This window comes from Lepisma saccharinum, chromosome 6, assembly GCF_977018435.1.
Source record: "Lepisma saccharinum chromosome 6, izLepSacc3.1, whole genome shotgun sequence".
In the NCBI taxonomy this organism is placed as follows: domain Eukaryota; kingdom Metazoa; phylum Arthropoda; class Insecta; order Zygentoma; family Lepismatidae; genus Lepisma; species Lepisma saccharinum.
The window spans coordinates 64,102,039-64,119,347 of NC_139234.1; the positions used below are offsets into that span (position 1 = coordinate 64,102,039).

A 17,309-nucleotide genomic window follows, 5' to 3' on the forward strand; every position below is an offset into this window, starting at 1 on the left:
AGGGAAGGAAAGAAGTATATAGATCTTGCTCAGGACAGGGACAGATGAAAGGCATGAGTTGCTGCAGCCATGAACATTCGGGTTTAAGAAGGCTAGAGAGTTAGTTAGTTATACATTAAATAAGCATAATATTTGGATTGTAAGTAGAGAATATAACAAATGTACAATGCATTGTGCGAAAACTGTCAACTTTGCATTATAAGCAGAAAATTAAACTAGTTTGCCCTAGAAATACATTTTAAGAATAGCCCAAAATAGCATGCGTAATAGAAAATTAAGAAAACTTTCTGATGCATAAAAGCACTGACTAGTGCTGAATGAATCAATTACTGTAAAATATTATTCTCTGATTCAAGTAATTTAACTGTAAACATTATCTTTTGTGTGTAAAATATAATTGTTAGTTGAACTGATAAGTACAAATATTAACTTTATACGCCTTCATAAACTCTAAATAACATAACTTTGATATATAAATTAGTAACAATTTGTTAAAATTAAGTTAAACTGTAGAATTGTTTTCTTAAATAAATATAAAGTAGTAAAAAAACTAAACAAATAATTCCTTCTTTTCCTATTTAAAGGATGCCAAACAGTGTAAACCAGTTGTTAGTGGCTAAATAACATAAAGTTTGAAGGCAGTAACAATATTTTTTTAAATACTGCTTTTTACCTAACTTTGTGAATTAAATACTAGTACATTTTGTCAAATTATAAATAAAATATACCTATTTCTTTGGTATTTGTACTAAAGTGAAGAAAATGTTACTAAAACTTGGCTAGTACAGTAAATCTGAGAGTTTTAGCTGGATATAATTGTAACTTGTTAATCTCGCCAAACACAATCTTTACCTCAATTTTGGAAGCTAGCTGAACTTTAGCGTTTCGAATTAGTGAAGGCCTCTATAGTGGAAAAATACACCCAGTCTGTAAAAATTTGGAAATGTTGTCTTCTTCTCTGTCGAACCAGACCAAGAGTGTTCTCAAGTGTTTCAATATATTTCTTAACATAACTAACTTTTCAAGAAAAGAATACCTTGTGACCAGATAGCTTAGTTGGTATAGCGTTAGGCTTTTAACCTATCTGTCCAGGGTTCGAGTCTCTGTCTGGGCGATAACAATTTTTAAATTTTGTCATCGGATCTTTTGCAGAATGGATATAAAATATGTTTACAGTCTAACAGATTATTATTTATCTAAAATTTTGCAAATAAGCTTTTAAGTTTCTCAAATATCAGCATCTTTAGCTAACAGTACAGCATAACCAGTATAATTATGATAGAAATGTTCTGGTGGTAGAACCTACACCTACTGTAATATCTCTGTGGTATTAACTTACATGCAGCCCATAACTTTTGGGACTGTTTCTCCTCCGTTACGTTTCCTCCCCATTTACCCTTAGCGTCGCGATTAGCCTCAGAAGCAAAAAAAGCGAAATCTTATATTTGTTCTTTTCATATCTCTGAAACCACCTATACGATAGAACTACATTTAACGAATTTTGCAGTCTTCCTGTTTGATCTGTTAAATAATCCAGTCATTAAAATATACTTACATAGAAAAATCTGTTTTTCAGATACTTTAATCGGGTAATCTGCTTTTGCGTACTTCCTCAGAAATATACACAATCATAGTTCTTTATAAATTTAGCACCTGATATAAAATAAGTCGAAGTCTAGTTAGAGTTGGCCTGTAAGTGCTTCTGGCACATGTAGTTACTTGAAAAAGCAAATATTGGGTGTATAAAAGATAGCATTCTTGTGAAACAGTAAAAATCAACCTCATTTCCTCGTAATATTAGCTGTAAGTGCTTCTTGCAGATTAACAAAGCTCTGGCGTCTGGTCCTACGTCACCTACAATCCTTTGTAAGGTTCGTGTTGTCCTATAAATTGTCGATATACATACTAAGTCCCTAGTTACAGCCTAAGCTTTAAGTTTCAATCTGAGGATTTCAGTGTTCAGCTAGTGATTGTAGCCTCGTATAATAAACCAAATGGAAATAACCCAAGTGTTGATGCACCCAAACACCAGTAATACTTCAAAAATACCTTGAAAAAGGCTATAAGGCTAAATTATTCTTCTAGCATAGAAAAAAGTTTAGCAAGTGGACCTATGGTTCATATAGTCAGTCGTGTGTGAACTTCGTCTTGTCCTGTGAATTGTCAATATATTGATAAATGGTTATATTTAAAAAAGAAAAGAAAAAATGTTGGTAAGCGTCCAGTTGTGGACCCCTCGGTAAAAGGATTTCAGTCTTTATAGACACACAATAATTTTCGTTACACAAAAAATTTGGCAAATAGTCGAAATGTTAAACATTTCGTGTACTTTATCCAGTAAGCCTTAGCTAGAAATACAATAACAGCGTTACAGGCATTAAAATTAAGCAAGCTTAGATATTCTAGTGGCCCATAATAAGTATAAAATATCCTTTAAAATACTCTGACAAATAGTTGTGGGTTATCTGAGATCAAAATTTTCAAGCCCTCTCTCCTGCATAAATAGGCTCTAGAATTCACTAAGCCTCAAAATAATATTAGGGTACATAAAATAAAAAAGCAGATGAAGAGTGGTGCTGATCTCATCGCATCATCTCCAAAATAGCAAAAACAAAAATATACAGAGCCCTATCTGGTATATTTAGAAAACTTTTACCTAGTACAACAGTAACAAAATACTCAGCAAACTCTAAAACAAACAAACTTTCGTTGTTATTTGAGTAATAATAAGCCTAAACTTGTAAAATAAAAGGGTAGAACTTGCCAAAACATACTTTTGCATCCAAAATATAATTGACAACTCTTTCTTGAATAGACTAAGAGGTTTTACTTTGGTAAAATAAGCATAAAATTGAAAAATAAAGGGTAAAACTTGACGAAACACACTTCGTGTGTACAAAATTTAATTCAAAACACATTTGAATTGTGTTATTTGAGTAAACGTGGAGAATAATCCTGTAAACTTGGAAAAAAATCTCTCTCTCTCTCTCTCTCTCTCTCTCTCTCTCTGTGTGTGTGTGTGTGTGTGTGTGTGTGTCTGTGTGTGTGTAAGTGTGTGTGTGTGTGTGTCCAAAATGTAATAAAAAACACGTTCAAATCGTGTTATTTGAGTAAATATTAGAATAAACTTGTGAAATAAACAGATAAAAGTTGAGAACACACACTTTGTGTGTCGAAAATATACCTAAAACTCTTTCCTGAATAGTATAAATAGTCTTATTTAGGTAAAAATAGGTATAAAATTTTAAAATAATAAGTTAAAAAGTTGTAAAAATATCTTTGTGAGTCCAAAATTTAATAAAAAATGTTGCCTGAATAGTATAAATAGTGTTATTTTGGTAAAAATTAACATAAAGTTGTAAAATAATTAGTTAAAAGTTGAAAAAATATCTTTGTGAGTCCAAAATTTAATAAAAAATGTTGCCTGAATAGTATAAATAGTGTTATTTTGGTAAAAAATTAACATAAAGTTGTAAAATAATAAGTTAAAAGTTTAGAAAATGTCTTTTTGTGAGTCCAAAATTTAATAAAAAATGTTGCCTGAACAGCTGAAATTGTGTTATTTGAGTAATAATAAGCCTAATAAACAGATAGAAGTTGAGAACACACACTTAGTGTGTCGAAAATGTAACTAAAAGTCTTTCCTGAATAGTACAAATAGTGTTATTTTTGTAAAAAATTAATATCAAGTTGTAAAATAATAAGTTAAAAGTTGAAAAATTGTCTTTGTAAGTCCAAGATTTAATACAAAATGTTGCCTGAATAGTATAAATAGTGTTATTTTGTAAAAATAAGGATAAGCTGTGAAAATGTTTGACATAAAGTCAAAGTTTGGTAAAAAATAAACTCAAAATTAAGTTAAATAGCACACAGTAACATACATTTACTACCTAAATCAATAATCAAAGGGTCCTAGGTTCGTTACCCCGTGATAAAAGCAAATGGTGAAAACTATAGGCCCCGTCCCTGATAGCTCTCCCTTCTTCATAGTACAGATAAAAAAAACCTGCGCTAAAGCGGCCTGTGCCTTGGGGCAACCCTGAGCGGAATATTAATTGGCGGCGGAAACCAGTTCTACAAGCGACGCATAGCTTCAGAGATTTGACCCTTGCTGCGCATTCCAGACATCCCTTGTTGTCTGGTTGAATCCCTCCCCTGCCCTACAGTATTGCATATCTTTCCCCTGTTATTGCGTACTGGTTAACCTTGGAAAAACCGGTTCTGAAAATCTACCGACGCGTTCTCTCATTGGTGAATCAGGTTCTTCCTTTGTTCTGACGTTCTGACGTCATTTGACCTTGAACGCACACTCCCCAAATTCCTTTCTCCTCTACCTGCGCGGAGTTCACCCTTGTCTGTCTGGCATCAGACTCAGCTCACACGTTATACATAGTTCGTCTCCGCTCAATATATTACATGCCATATAACATTATTACATAGTGCACTATATTTATTACCGTTACATATCGCGGGTTCGAGTACCGGGACCGTCCCCAATCGTAATTGGACCTGTACCTACACCCATTACCACCGTTCATAGCGGTTCATAAACCATAAACTCTTATTTTCAATACTATAAACATTAATTATTATCGATTTATACATTACATACTTTGCAGTAATGAATATAAAACCATATGCATAGCGTTTAGTACCTCTAATTACCTTCTATATACATATTTTTCATAAAATAAATAATTATATATTCATAAAAAGTTATAAACAAACAAATACATAAATGTAAAGTATTCTAAGTATTTGCAAATAAATTCTAAGTACATGCGAATTAATTAAAACCCCTGCAAATTAGTTCTAAGTACGTGCAAATTAAATTGCGAATATTAATCGCCCGAGGGCAGGCCTTGGCGTATTCCGATACTACTGTTAACTATGCCATTAGAAACAAGGAATACTCGTAAATAAATAAATGTCTGTTTTCAAGGGGACTGGGTTGACGGACCGGTGAAACACAAACAGCTTGCCTTCATTATTTTCGGAATAAACACAAATATATTATTGGAAGATTGGGAATCTGGTGTGAAGGGTCCAGATACTCGATCCTTTCAGACAAATCTATAGCATAGGAACTATCTCTTATATCCCAACTGTGATTAAGGGTATATAAACAAGTCGTGTGTCTGTTGAGGCATCGGCATTCGAACTGAAGGAGCCTGTCTCTGTGGCTGGGTGGTTAGCACAGCGCGCTACGTCGCCAGGGGTCCCGGCTTCGAAACGCGGCTTGAGAATGGGTGTCTTTTGTAAGCGTCACTTCATCAATTATATCATATCATCACTCCTCCACATCTCGCGATTAGCCAAAAGTGGCAGAAAAGCGAAGTAAAATAAACCAAATCAATCAATCAATCAATTGACATCAAGGTTGGTTGATTTGGTGTTCTAAGTACACTTTATGCACAGTAAGACTAATCGGGACTGGACCTACAGTTTAAAGTGGGATCCGAACCACTATGTGCCTCCACCGTGTATCGAACCCGGGACCCCTTGATTACAAGTCGACGACGCTACCACTGCGCCATTGGGGAAATTGACATCATGGAAAGTGGGTGACGGGGTCAGGGGATTTCTCAGTCTATATATTCCTATCAGGCTCTAAATTTCTAGCCTCCCCGATGGCACAGTGGTAGCGTCGTCGCCTTGTAATCAAGGGGTCCCGGGTTCGATACACGGTGGAGGCACATAGTGGTTCGGATCCCACTTTAAATTGTAGGTCCAGTCCCGATTAGTCTTACTGTGCATAAAGTGTACTTAAAACACCAAATCAATCAATCAATCAATCTAAATTCGTAATCGTTCATGCACAGGGAAATAAAACTTTCTCCCTTCTGAGAATATATGTACTACCATATTTTTTCTATTCCTCAATAGTTTTCAGCAATGATATTGTATACGAAAATGTATTTTTAGTTGAAAATGGTCAGCGCCTCTTAACTATACCTTAAATAATACACTTTGTTGATAATGCTACAGTAATGACACAATATTTATATTTGGGCTTCCGATGGCGTAGTGATAGCGTCGTCGCCTTGTAATCAAGTGGTCCCGGGTTCGATACCCGGTGGAGGCACGTAGTGATTCGGATCCCACTTGAAACTGTAGGTCCAATCTCGATTAGCCTTACTGTGCCCAAAGTTGACTTAAAACACCATCTCAATCTATCAATCAAAAGATTTGTATTTATACTTTTATTAGATAGGACTTTTAATGGTCAACCAAGTCCCCTGTCCTCAGTTCGAATAGCATCCGCGCCATCCGCATTCATTCAAGGCGATGACCTTGACAACCAATCAGTTCTTTGAGTTGGCCATGAACGTGTGATAAAAACAACCCTTTTTAGGTTCAAGGAGTTTACAAGTCACGCCAAAACGATTGAACTTACAGAAAGGTACTTAAAGACCTCACTGCCTCTTATCGATTGTCACTTATCTGACATTCGGGTTAGGCACAAATAACTTCTCGTCGTTTCCAGTCACACAGTCTAGTTCTTTGAAACCGTCTAGGTTTTCGTGTTCCATGCTTAAAACTAGTTTCAATGCATAACTTGAATTTGAATTTTATTATTCCATAAAACCACAAGCATTGTTCTTTGTGTTAACACTTGAAATATCTTTGTAAAAATAGTTATCACATTTGTCTGCAAAGTGCTCCCAAAATGCATTCTTAACTCTTCACTTATAAATTCATTTCCCAGAAGGTCGTATTTGAGTGTGGAAAAAAAGATAGTCGCTAAGGGCAGGGTCTGAGATGTGGGGTGTTTGTTTGATCTCCTGGAAACTATACTCCTTCATGGCAAATTTTGCAACGGCGAATATGTGTAGTCTAGTGTATTATCGTAAAAACCGCAAACGCGTAATATTATGCAACCAGTCTGACTAAATTGCGAATGTACATGAGGTGAGCGGATGAAATAGCAATATTTTTTCACGTATATGTAGCAATGTAGATCGATTGAATAGTCCTGAGAATGATTTATCTAAATAAACATGACTAAATATAAATTAACTTTGATTTCAGCTTTCTGATTATTCTTTATCTTCTTCCAGGGACAAAGCACTCTGTGGATCCTACAGTCAAGATAAATGAAGAATTGCGTGGAATCTTAACTACAGTGACCACTACAACTATCCCACTTAGACTTAACGTTACGTTAAGTACAGAAGGCTCAGTGGAACTGTTGCCAATGCTTCAGGATAAAAGATTTGCACCAGGTGGAGAAATGCACAAGAAAGTTCTGGAAAAGATGCATCAAGACTTGGAGATCGAGCAGGAAGAGCTGAAATTCTCGAGCTTCGAACGACCAACCCTCCCGAAACGGAAGTTGATCTTGCTGATAACGACTTGGAGGAGTGGTTCGACGTTCATCAGTGAGATCCTAGCCTCACACCCAGGTATGTTCTACCACTACGAGCCTCTCATCTATCTCTCGGATGAAGAAACTCTGCTGGATTCCTTCCCCGATCAAGCCATGGAGGTTGTGAGCAATCTTCTCAAGTGTCACTATTCGCCTTTGGATAGGTACCTCAACGCTGCCAGGAAGATCTCTGAAGTTATGAAGAGGAATCAGAGGCTCTGGTACTACTGCGACACTATGTGGAACTCGGAACTCTGCTACGACCCCTTCTTCCTCACCAAAGCGTGCTCCATCTTCCCATATCAGTTGATGAAGTTGGTAAGAGTGAAGTTAGAGCATGTAGAACAACTCTGGGATGACCCCGAGCTCGCTGATAAGTTAAGCGTGGTGTTGCTAGTCAGGGACCCTCGCGGGATAATGAATTCCAGAATCAAAATGCAGTGGTGCACGAGTGACGTTTGCAAATCATCGGAATACCTGTGCTCCATTTTGGAGGACAATAACGCCAAAGCTGAAGTTCTTTCGGAGCAGTATCCTGGGAAGTTTACCGTGGTGCGATACGAGGATTTGGCCAGGGATCCTTACAATATGACTCGGAAGCTCTTCCATAATCTTGGCCTCTTGTACACGCCACGAACTCAACACTACCTGGACAAGCATACGCAAAAGAACGTGGACCAGGCTTGGACAACTTACAGAGTGTCAAACACGAGGGTGGAATTGTGGAAGAAAGACTTGACTTTCGAACAAATAAGTGACATTCAGCGTAAGTGCTACCGCGTCTTAGACTATTATGGATACCGAACATACCGAAACGAGAGCGAATTAAGTTTAGATTCTGTGCTTGAGTTCAACTTCACGCGTCTGAGTGAATATGAGAATAGGTGAATGATACAACTTGTGCTCGAAACATCGAATTGCTGAACAAGCTTGATAAACATAGCTTAAACTGAATGATGCCAGCAACCTCACCATCCCTTCTCACTGCTATATTCAAGCAGTGGTGGATCCAGGAAAGATGCTTGGGAGGGGAGAAATTTATTCTGGTAGAACACTTATTTGGGAACTTCCGTGGTCTAATTGTTATTGTATCACGGTGAAATGACATGCTGATACTGTTCCTACACCTGTTTTCACTCCCTCCTTCTATTTTCTCTCTACTATACCTCTGTCATTCTCTTTCTTCCCTCAGCTCCATTTTACTTTATTTTCATTTTCTTCTTATTTTCTTTCCTCCTCTCTAAAAGAATTGAAGAGCACATGCATAAGACTTTGGTTGTCAGCCATTTCACACATTATTATACCCATGTCTAGGGTGGGAGCACCCCCTCCCGTGAATCCAGCTAACCATTGACAACGTGATGCTTTCATCTAGTCAGGAATCTCAAAATCTACTTGTAATATGCATAAAGACAATTGAAGAAGGGTTTGATGTAAAAAAAACGGATACCCGATAATCTCTAGAACAGATTACTAAAGTTGTACATGAGAAAGCCATTTCTGTAATAACTGAAATCAGCCAGAAAATCAATCATTTATATGTTTGTTTTAACCATTTGCCACACATACCAAGTAACTTCATTATCAGAATTATCAGAAGTGGTACATTTAAGCTGCAACCTATCTCGTTAGAATCTCTGTTTAAAATGTATAACAATACAATGCATATTGATTATCTGGTTACATGTAAGCGTATTCACAAGCAATAAACACGAACTAAAATTACATCACAGTTATAAACTTGTATTTCTTGCATGCGTATGCATCGATTTGAATATTTTAGTTCGCTTTTCTGCCACTTTTGGCTAATCGTGAAGATGAGGATGAGTGATGATATCTGCCAAAAGTGGCGAAAAGCAAGATGAAAATAACCCCAATCAATCAATTGAAAGTCTTCTACATGAAATGCAACAACAAGAACAGCAAAAGGTCAAAATCGAAGAAAATCGATATATAGAACTATTGAAGTCACGAAATTGTTTCTTGTGAAAAATTTGAGTGCTCATCCAAGTGGGATTCCGAATGTGAAGAAGACTTGTTACGAAGACAAGCCCCCTCCCCTCCACCCACCCAAAATCTAAAAATAGAGTGGAGGCGGCAAATTGTCCACAGCTATTTTCGTTCCTTTCTTCCAACTTTCTACGTTGTGTTAAGAAATGGAATTATGCTAATCTTGGAGTAGATGTTGTCCTTTGCTTATCGACGTTTATATTTCATTTCTTGAACTCACGCTGTGATTGACTGATTGAGTTGGTTTATTTTTCATCGCTTTTTTGCCATTTTTGGCTAATCGCGAGGATGAGGATAATGAGATTGAGGAAGGGACACTCACAGAAAACACCCACGTCCAGGTCGGATTTCGAATCCGGGACTCCTGCATCGTAGCGCGCAGTACTAACCACTCCGCCACGGAGGTCGGCGAACTCACACTGTGGAAAACAAATCAATGAACATAGTGATGGATAATTTGCCCACCATTATCTTTGCGAGCGAGTAGAACACAAAAACCGGAAATCGGATAAACGAGAGAGAGAGTTGCTCTTGCACTGTTTATTCATAAGAAAATGGAACCGGTATAAGATTATGTCACAACTATCTAAGTTATGAACATGATAAAGTGTATCGGAAAGTCAAAAAAAAAAAAAAAAAATATTATTTTACGTACTCTCTGTTAAAACCATGTAACGGGACAAGTAGAGGACTCAGTAAAGCGGTAATATTCAACTTACATGGTATCATTCTGCATATTTTTACATTTACATACTTTTCGCTTTGAAATTTTGATTACAAGTATTTTTTTGCGTATGCTATGTCCATAGATAAATGCCAAATAATAATAATATTTTAGAATGAGTTATACCTCATTTCTCATTTTTTTTAACCTAAACAAATCACACCAGTTTTGTTTGTTACTGAAACACCATTTATTTTTTAGAAAAATATAAAAACGCTATTTTAACACGTGCTCTATACACAACACAATTTTCTGAAATAACAGTGATTTTAGGTACATGCTCAGCAAATACACTTACACCATAATACATAGCTGAAGTAATTTTAGGTCAATTTTGTTTTACATATCTGGAGTAACAACTGAAATATGATCACAAACCGAACCCAAAAACATAATGTTACGCTATGGAAGAACACTCAAATCCATGTTTAATTAGCAATTTGCTGCTGCCTACACTTTAACATAAAGAAAATGGCGATCAAAAGTAAGACAGTTTTCAATTAAACAATAAATAGACTTTTCAATTAATAAGAACAACGAGCAATGTTATAAAGAATACAATAAAACAAGTGACAGCCCTAAGAGAATCTAACAATGGATGATATTCAGGGAACAACCTTTCCCACAATTCATTGCGCGATATTTTGGGCAAGCAGGTCAGATCCTGCGTTGAAAAACATGGGTATGGTCTTTGCTGAAGTGATCAAGGGATGGTTATCGTGATCATATTGAAGAACGTGTAGTGTACTCTTTACCTTTCCCGAAGCCCTACCAATACCGTGAAAAGTGTGTAAAGTGGTTAAATCTAAATTTTCTCGCTGTAGAAAGGCCTCTCATACGCAATGTGTTTGACCGATTTCTTCCCAGAGTACACTGCGCGATGACAAGTTGAATATCATCCATTATAAATATATTGCTTTTAATTCAGTATTGTTTTCAAATGTCGAATCCTGGATAGTTTTTGAATTCCCCGTCAATCGCGCCTGTCGTACTGTTGGTTGGACAGGAGCGAACCATGATATTATGTAAGGTTTGAAAGAACATCTCACGTTATTGCTTCATTTCGCAATCTTACTTCTGATCTCCAACTGTGTGGTAATGATACTCTATCCTAAGTTGCTAGCTAAGGTTCCATATGTTTTAGCGGATTTGCGTTTGAGTCAGTCTATTTATATTGAGCGATACACTTGCTGCACGTTTGACAATATGAGAGAGACAACTTTGCCAAATTGTAAGAAGAAATTTTAACATTCACTTCATGATCTTTTCCAGTTTTTAACCAAATTCTTCAATCGGAAATTTAATTAGAATCTTCGTCTTTCCACATGCATTTAGCAATAATGTGCCCAGAAAGCAAATCTGCTCTAGGATTTGAATGGTGAGAGACATTTGACTTACGAGCCCATAATTTTGACAACTGCAGTTCTGCAATTGCGAGCTTGCATTCTTTTTACAAGCTTGTTCAATTTTTAGAAATATAAGGGTTGCCCAAATGAAAGTGAGACTCTTGGTTTTTTTTTCTGTAATGTTTTATTGGTTGGAATATTTGAACATACAGGAAGTAAAAGCGATCCATGGGTGACATATCATCTACAGATAGTCACCCAGTGGCAAAGCGTGGTGTCGCTGGAAGGGTAGGCACAGACGTGTGAGTTCGTGTTGTTATGGGTATGACTTTTTTTAAATAAAAAAATATAACCTTTAAAGTTATTTTTGAAAATGTAACAACATATTCTTGCATCTATCAACGAACCTGAATAGTAACTCTTCATGTGTGCTAACTCGTAAATCGTATTTCTTGATTTAATTGTAAATTGATGCTTTAGATGTCATTCGAGTGGCAGTCCTCAATGTTCTGATGCCTCTTCTTTCTTTCTATGCCCGGTAATAGACTTTTTGCTTGATTTTGTAACATTTCAGAGTAATATAAGTCATTATTCCGCTCTCTCCCTTCACGCTCACAACAATGAAAGCCGGCCCCCGTGGTGGAGTGGTTAACACATCGCACTACGACGTTAGGGGTCCTGGGTTCGAATCTCGGCCTGCGCATGGGTATTTCTGGTCAATTTCATCATATCAATATTCTTCCCCGTCTTCGCAAATTAGCCAAAAGTGGCACAAAAAGCGAAGTAAAAAAAATCAATCAAAGAACAATAAAAAAATAAATGAGCGAAAAGAAAATAACAAGATAAAATATAACAAAAAAACAACAACGCAACAGGAGTAAATCGAGAAACTAACGAAAATGCAGAACACTGGAATAGAAACATTTTTTTCGCCCTCGGAACAAGTTGTCTTTGCCATTCTACCCTCACCTTCCCCTTCCCCTCGTTGGATATACCGCGCTGGACAAGAAACAGATGTGAATCGTGAAGCCCAGATTGTACCGTGTGTCCAGCGTTGCCAACCTCCCAATCAGGAAAAGTATGATGATTAAACTCTTAAATTTTGCTAAATGCAACTAAATTGTGCTCGGATGACTTACGTCTTAAGTTCATTTTATGCAGTTGTGATGGGGCAATTGTGATGTGAACATGCGTTGTTGATTAGTTAAACAATATTTGTAATTTCCTCCATTAAATTAATCAAATTTTTCACATCAGACAGACACTTGAAAAAAACTGGGAATATAATCAAAATGTCCATCAGCTATTCATTGATTTCAAAAAAGCATATGATTCAGTCAAAAGAGATAAATTATATAATATATTAGAAGAGTTTGGAATACCTAAGAAGCTTGTTAGTATGATAAAAATATGCACCAGTGAAACAGAAAGTAAAATTCGTGTGGGTATTAATATGTCTGACAAATTTACAATTCATGATGGGTTAAAACAAGGAGATGCATTATCTCCATTGCTCTTTAATTTTGCCTTAGAATATGCTGTTAGGAAGGTAAAAGAAACTAACGAAGGACTAAAATTAAATGGTGTAACTCAGTTGTTAGCATATGCAGATGATGTAGACTTACTGGGGGATGATGTGAATACAATTAAGAATAATGCTGAAATATTTTTCAAAACTGCTAAAGAGATAGGTTTGGAAGTTAACAAAGACAAAACTAAATATATGCTTACAGGCCGAAACCAAGTGTTAGGTAATAATCAAAATCTAATTATTGATAACAACTCGTTTGAACCAGTTTCCAAATTCAAATACTTAGGAGTAATATTAACAAATGAAAATTATATTAAAGAGGAAATAAAAAGTAGGCTTAATTCAGGAAATGCATGTTACTTCTCTCTTCATAAACTTTTGTCTTCTCGTTTAATATCTAAGAAACTAAAAGTTAAAATATACAAAACAGTAATTTTGCCTGTAGTATTATATGGATGTGAAACTTGGTCCCTTACATTGAAAGAGGAACATAAATTGAGAGTATTTGAAAATAAGATCCTTAGGAAAATCTTTGGACCTAAAAGGGATGAGGAGACAGGTGAGTGGAGAAGGTTACATAATATAGAACTACATAATTTGTATTCATGTCCAGATATTATTAGAATAATTAAATCAAGAAGACTTAGGTGGGCAGGCCATGTGGCACGAATGAAAGAGGAAAGAGGAGTTTACAGGATTCTTGTTGGGAAACCTGATGGTAAGAAACCTGTAGGAAGGCCAAGACGAAGATGGAGGGACAACGTTGAGATGGACCTAAGGGAAATCGGTAGGGATGGAAAAGAGTATATAGATCTTGCTCAAGATAGGGAAAGATGGAAGGCCTGTGTTGCTGCAGCCATGAACCTTCGGGTTTAAGAAGGCTAGAGAGTTAGTTAGTTAGTTAAATTACTTACAATGGCTTAACCAATATAATTGGTTCAATATAACGCTTGAAAAAGTTTGAGAAAATTTGACGACTACAAAAGGCGGCAGCTTGTTTTATCTGTGACCCCAACTTTCTAGCGATTTCCTTCAATAAAATGTTCCTCGTAAGCTAAGTAAGGAAAGATAAAGAAAAGATGAAAAGAAGACGGTGGACTAGATGTAGCTGCATGGCATGCTACATTTTGTTTGAAACAAATAAGATTTGCGATAATATTTAAATTTATTTGTCAAAATATATTCGTCTGAATTCATTTTATCTGTCTCCCAGGGGTGCATGTTTATAGATGATGCTATATTTTACCATTATTACAAACACAGGGTGCTAGGTGCCAATGAAGTTCAAATTGTACTACGTTTAGCAAAATTATGCTAGGGTTGGCATCACTGCGTGAGGCCGGACTCACTGTGTCCATTTCGGGCGAACGCGCCCCTGAAATTATGCTTTCCCTCATGAATCACATAGAATGTTATGGGACCAGCTGAGGCCCTCGGAGAAGTGGCTCAACATGCGACGATATAGTCTCTGGCAGGGATGGACATTTGTGGAAAGTATCGTAAGGCCTAGAATTTCAGTTTTCTTGTATTAAGCGTCGTTTAATGAAATTATAAGTAATAAAATAATCCGTAATAGCCAATTATATTAGGGTAGGCCCGGCCTCCGGGCCTCTTATGACGCTTCGCCACTGTAGTCACCTTGTCTGTTCTAGCAAGTGTCCCAGCGCGTCATAATGGTATGGATACCCTGAGCGAAGATCGTCCGTGGTTGACTGCTGAACCAATCTACACTTTTTTCTTCGACGAGAAGGGCCCATTGCATTTGCTGGACGCAAGTGGGACTGTCAACGCAACCACATACTGCACTACCCTAAACAAAATTAAATCGGCCCTCAAGAGTAAGCGACCTGGCATGTTGTCAAATAGGGTTCTTCTGTTGCACGACAACGTACGCCCTCATGTTGTTTAGGGTAGTGCAGTATGTGGTTGCGTTGACAGTCCCACCTGCGTCCAGCTAAAAGCAATAGGCCCCTTCTCGTCGAAGAAAAAGGTGAAGATTGGTTCCGTTCTTCGCTCAGGGTATCCATGCCCTCATGACTCGCTTGGACACTTGCTTGAACAGACAAGGTGACTGACTATGTGTAGAGGATATGTCAATCATGGATCACTTTTACTTCCTGTATGTTCATATATTCCAAACAATAAATCATTACAGAAAAAAACCAAGAGCCTCACTTTCTTTTGGGCAACCCTTATACATAAATATCGCGAGTGCTCACATTTAAAAATTCCAACATGAGAGAACTTAAGAATATATCCAGAAGAATCTTACACAGCAAAGTTACGTAAAAACTGATAAAAAATTAAGTTAGCAAGATGATCACATTGGATACACTGTACAGTCGACAGTAAAGGTAATAGTGGACAAATTGTACATCACTATTTTCAACCTTTTGTATTTTCATATTCTTTGTTGTTGTTTTTTTTTTTAAGTAAAGGAATTTCCTGAGCTGATGCAGTGTTACTCTGTGTTTAGTTAGTGCTTCTTTAAATTATTATCGATCTTCGTACTCGTATTACATAAAGCAAAGTGAAAGACAATGCTAGTTGAAATTTGCCTATGTCACTTGCTGTACGAGCTGAAGTGGATCAGGGCGATATCAGTGGCGTGCCAAAAGATGGGTTGGTGGGAGTGGTGTCCAGTATTCCTAAAAGAAGAACGTTAAAGGTAGGAAAATATAGAAAAATGAGGACTGACTACTAAAACTGTATGTAACGCCTTCCTTTCGAAAATCCTGGCCGCCCCACTGGGTAATATAAAGTAATAAGGAAAAGTGAAATTGGATTTCAAATTTGAATAAGCTGGTAGCTCCTTGCGGACATATGGACATATTACGTGAGGATTCTGTTGCGATAGGTAAGTGGGATAGTACCGAGAACGAGAATGAGACAAGGCAAGACTGTGCCAAGTCTTGTCTCATCTTTCCGTTATTAGGTTTCTAAGAAGGTACTCATGGTAAGTTCGATGCTTTGAGATAATAATAAAGAGAACATGAAAATACATTTCATAGAAAAAAATAAACATCATACAAGAAGAATTGCGAGTAAAATTTGCAAGCTTGTCCTCTCATCCACTGCATTCGCATTATCAATGCTAATTCTGATAAATAAATACGTTCGTAAAAAAATTCACTTTTTGTTATAAGTCCACTTTAGACACAGACAGGCTAATCGGGGCTGGGCCTATGGTTTAAAGTAGGATCCCAAACACTAAGAGCTTCGACCGGGCAACGAACCCGTGACCCCTTGATTACAAGGCAACAACGTTACCACTACCTACGCCATTGGGAAGTCGGAAAATGATCCCCAATTGCATTTAGATATACGTACTTTAAGGACATATACTATAACACTAATATTCCATGCACCAGTACCCGAGTACCCCATGTTGGTTTCCAGCATGATAATCTTTATATCTTCACTCACTAAAATAGAAACATAATCTTTATTTATTCTAAACATGTTGAATGCATAGACTCTTAAATTAATTAATATTATATGTGCTACGAAGTAATATGGAATGGTGTTACGGTATTTCACGGCTATCCTCTAATCATATACATACAACAAATTTATATTTCTTTACCCTAATTACTTCTAAACATTAACAAAACTAACTATCTTACTTTCACTCGTGTCCACACTATAACCACTAATAAACATATTTGAAAAAAATATAAATAACTTTTCCAGCATGTTTCATCATCAATGAAAAATGCTAAAAGTCTAATTATATTAATTATATCAATTATAAGGTAGGTGAGCCAAAGGTGGCCATAGTTAAGCTTCTAGGACAATTTACAAATCTCCAATGAGAGATAAATTTATGAAATTTTAAGGAATGACTCTTATAACTAATTAACAACAAGTATCATATAAATATTTTGTAAAATTACTTGTAACTTTTTCTTTAAAAAAGGAATTACAAAACCGTTACACATGTTCCCAAGGTGGTCCATGGGTACCAAAGGTAGCCCGCTGCTTATAGTTCCGTAGAAAATGTTGCTCGTGCTGAAGAAAACATATTCATTCATGTTTATTCATTTCTATTATAATTTATTAGGGAAATTGTTAGTCTCAAACTTTTGATTGGTGACATGCATAACGACGCATAACCGACCTCCTTGGCGGAGTGGTTAGCACAGCCCTTGTGATTCCAATGGTCTCAGGTTCGAACCCTTCATAGGTGTTCTTTCTGAGTGTATCTTCATCAATTTCATCATATCACTCATCTCCATCTTAACGATTACCCAAAAGTAAAATTCTTCAACTTCTCTTCGGAGTGATATACACTCAGTCAATCAATGAAAAATGCACACTCCATTGACA

The 17,309-nt window shown here is 36.6% G+C and overlaps 1 protein-coding gene across 1 annotated transcript in view; it reads left to right on the forward strand.

Moving 5' to 3' along the window:
* LOC145988824 (carbohydrate sulfotransferase 4-like) overlaps window positions 1-9,094 on the forward strand; it is a 35,106-nt gene extending 26,012 nt beyond the window's left edge. Inside the window, exon 2 of the mRNA XM_083124035.1 lies at window positions 7,062-9,094. Coding sequence (XP_082980161.1) covers window positions 7,062-8,257 — 1,196 coding nt within the window. The 3' untranslated portion in view covers window positions 8,258-9,094. The remainder of the gene's footprint in view (window positions 1-7,061) is intronic.
* The last annotated feature ends 8,215 nt before the right edge of the window (window positions 9,095-17,309 follow it).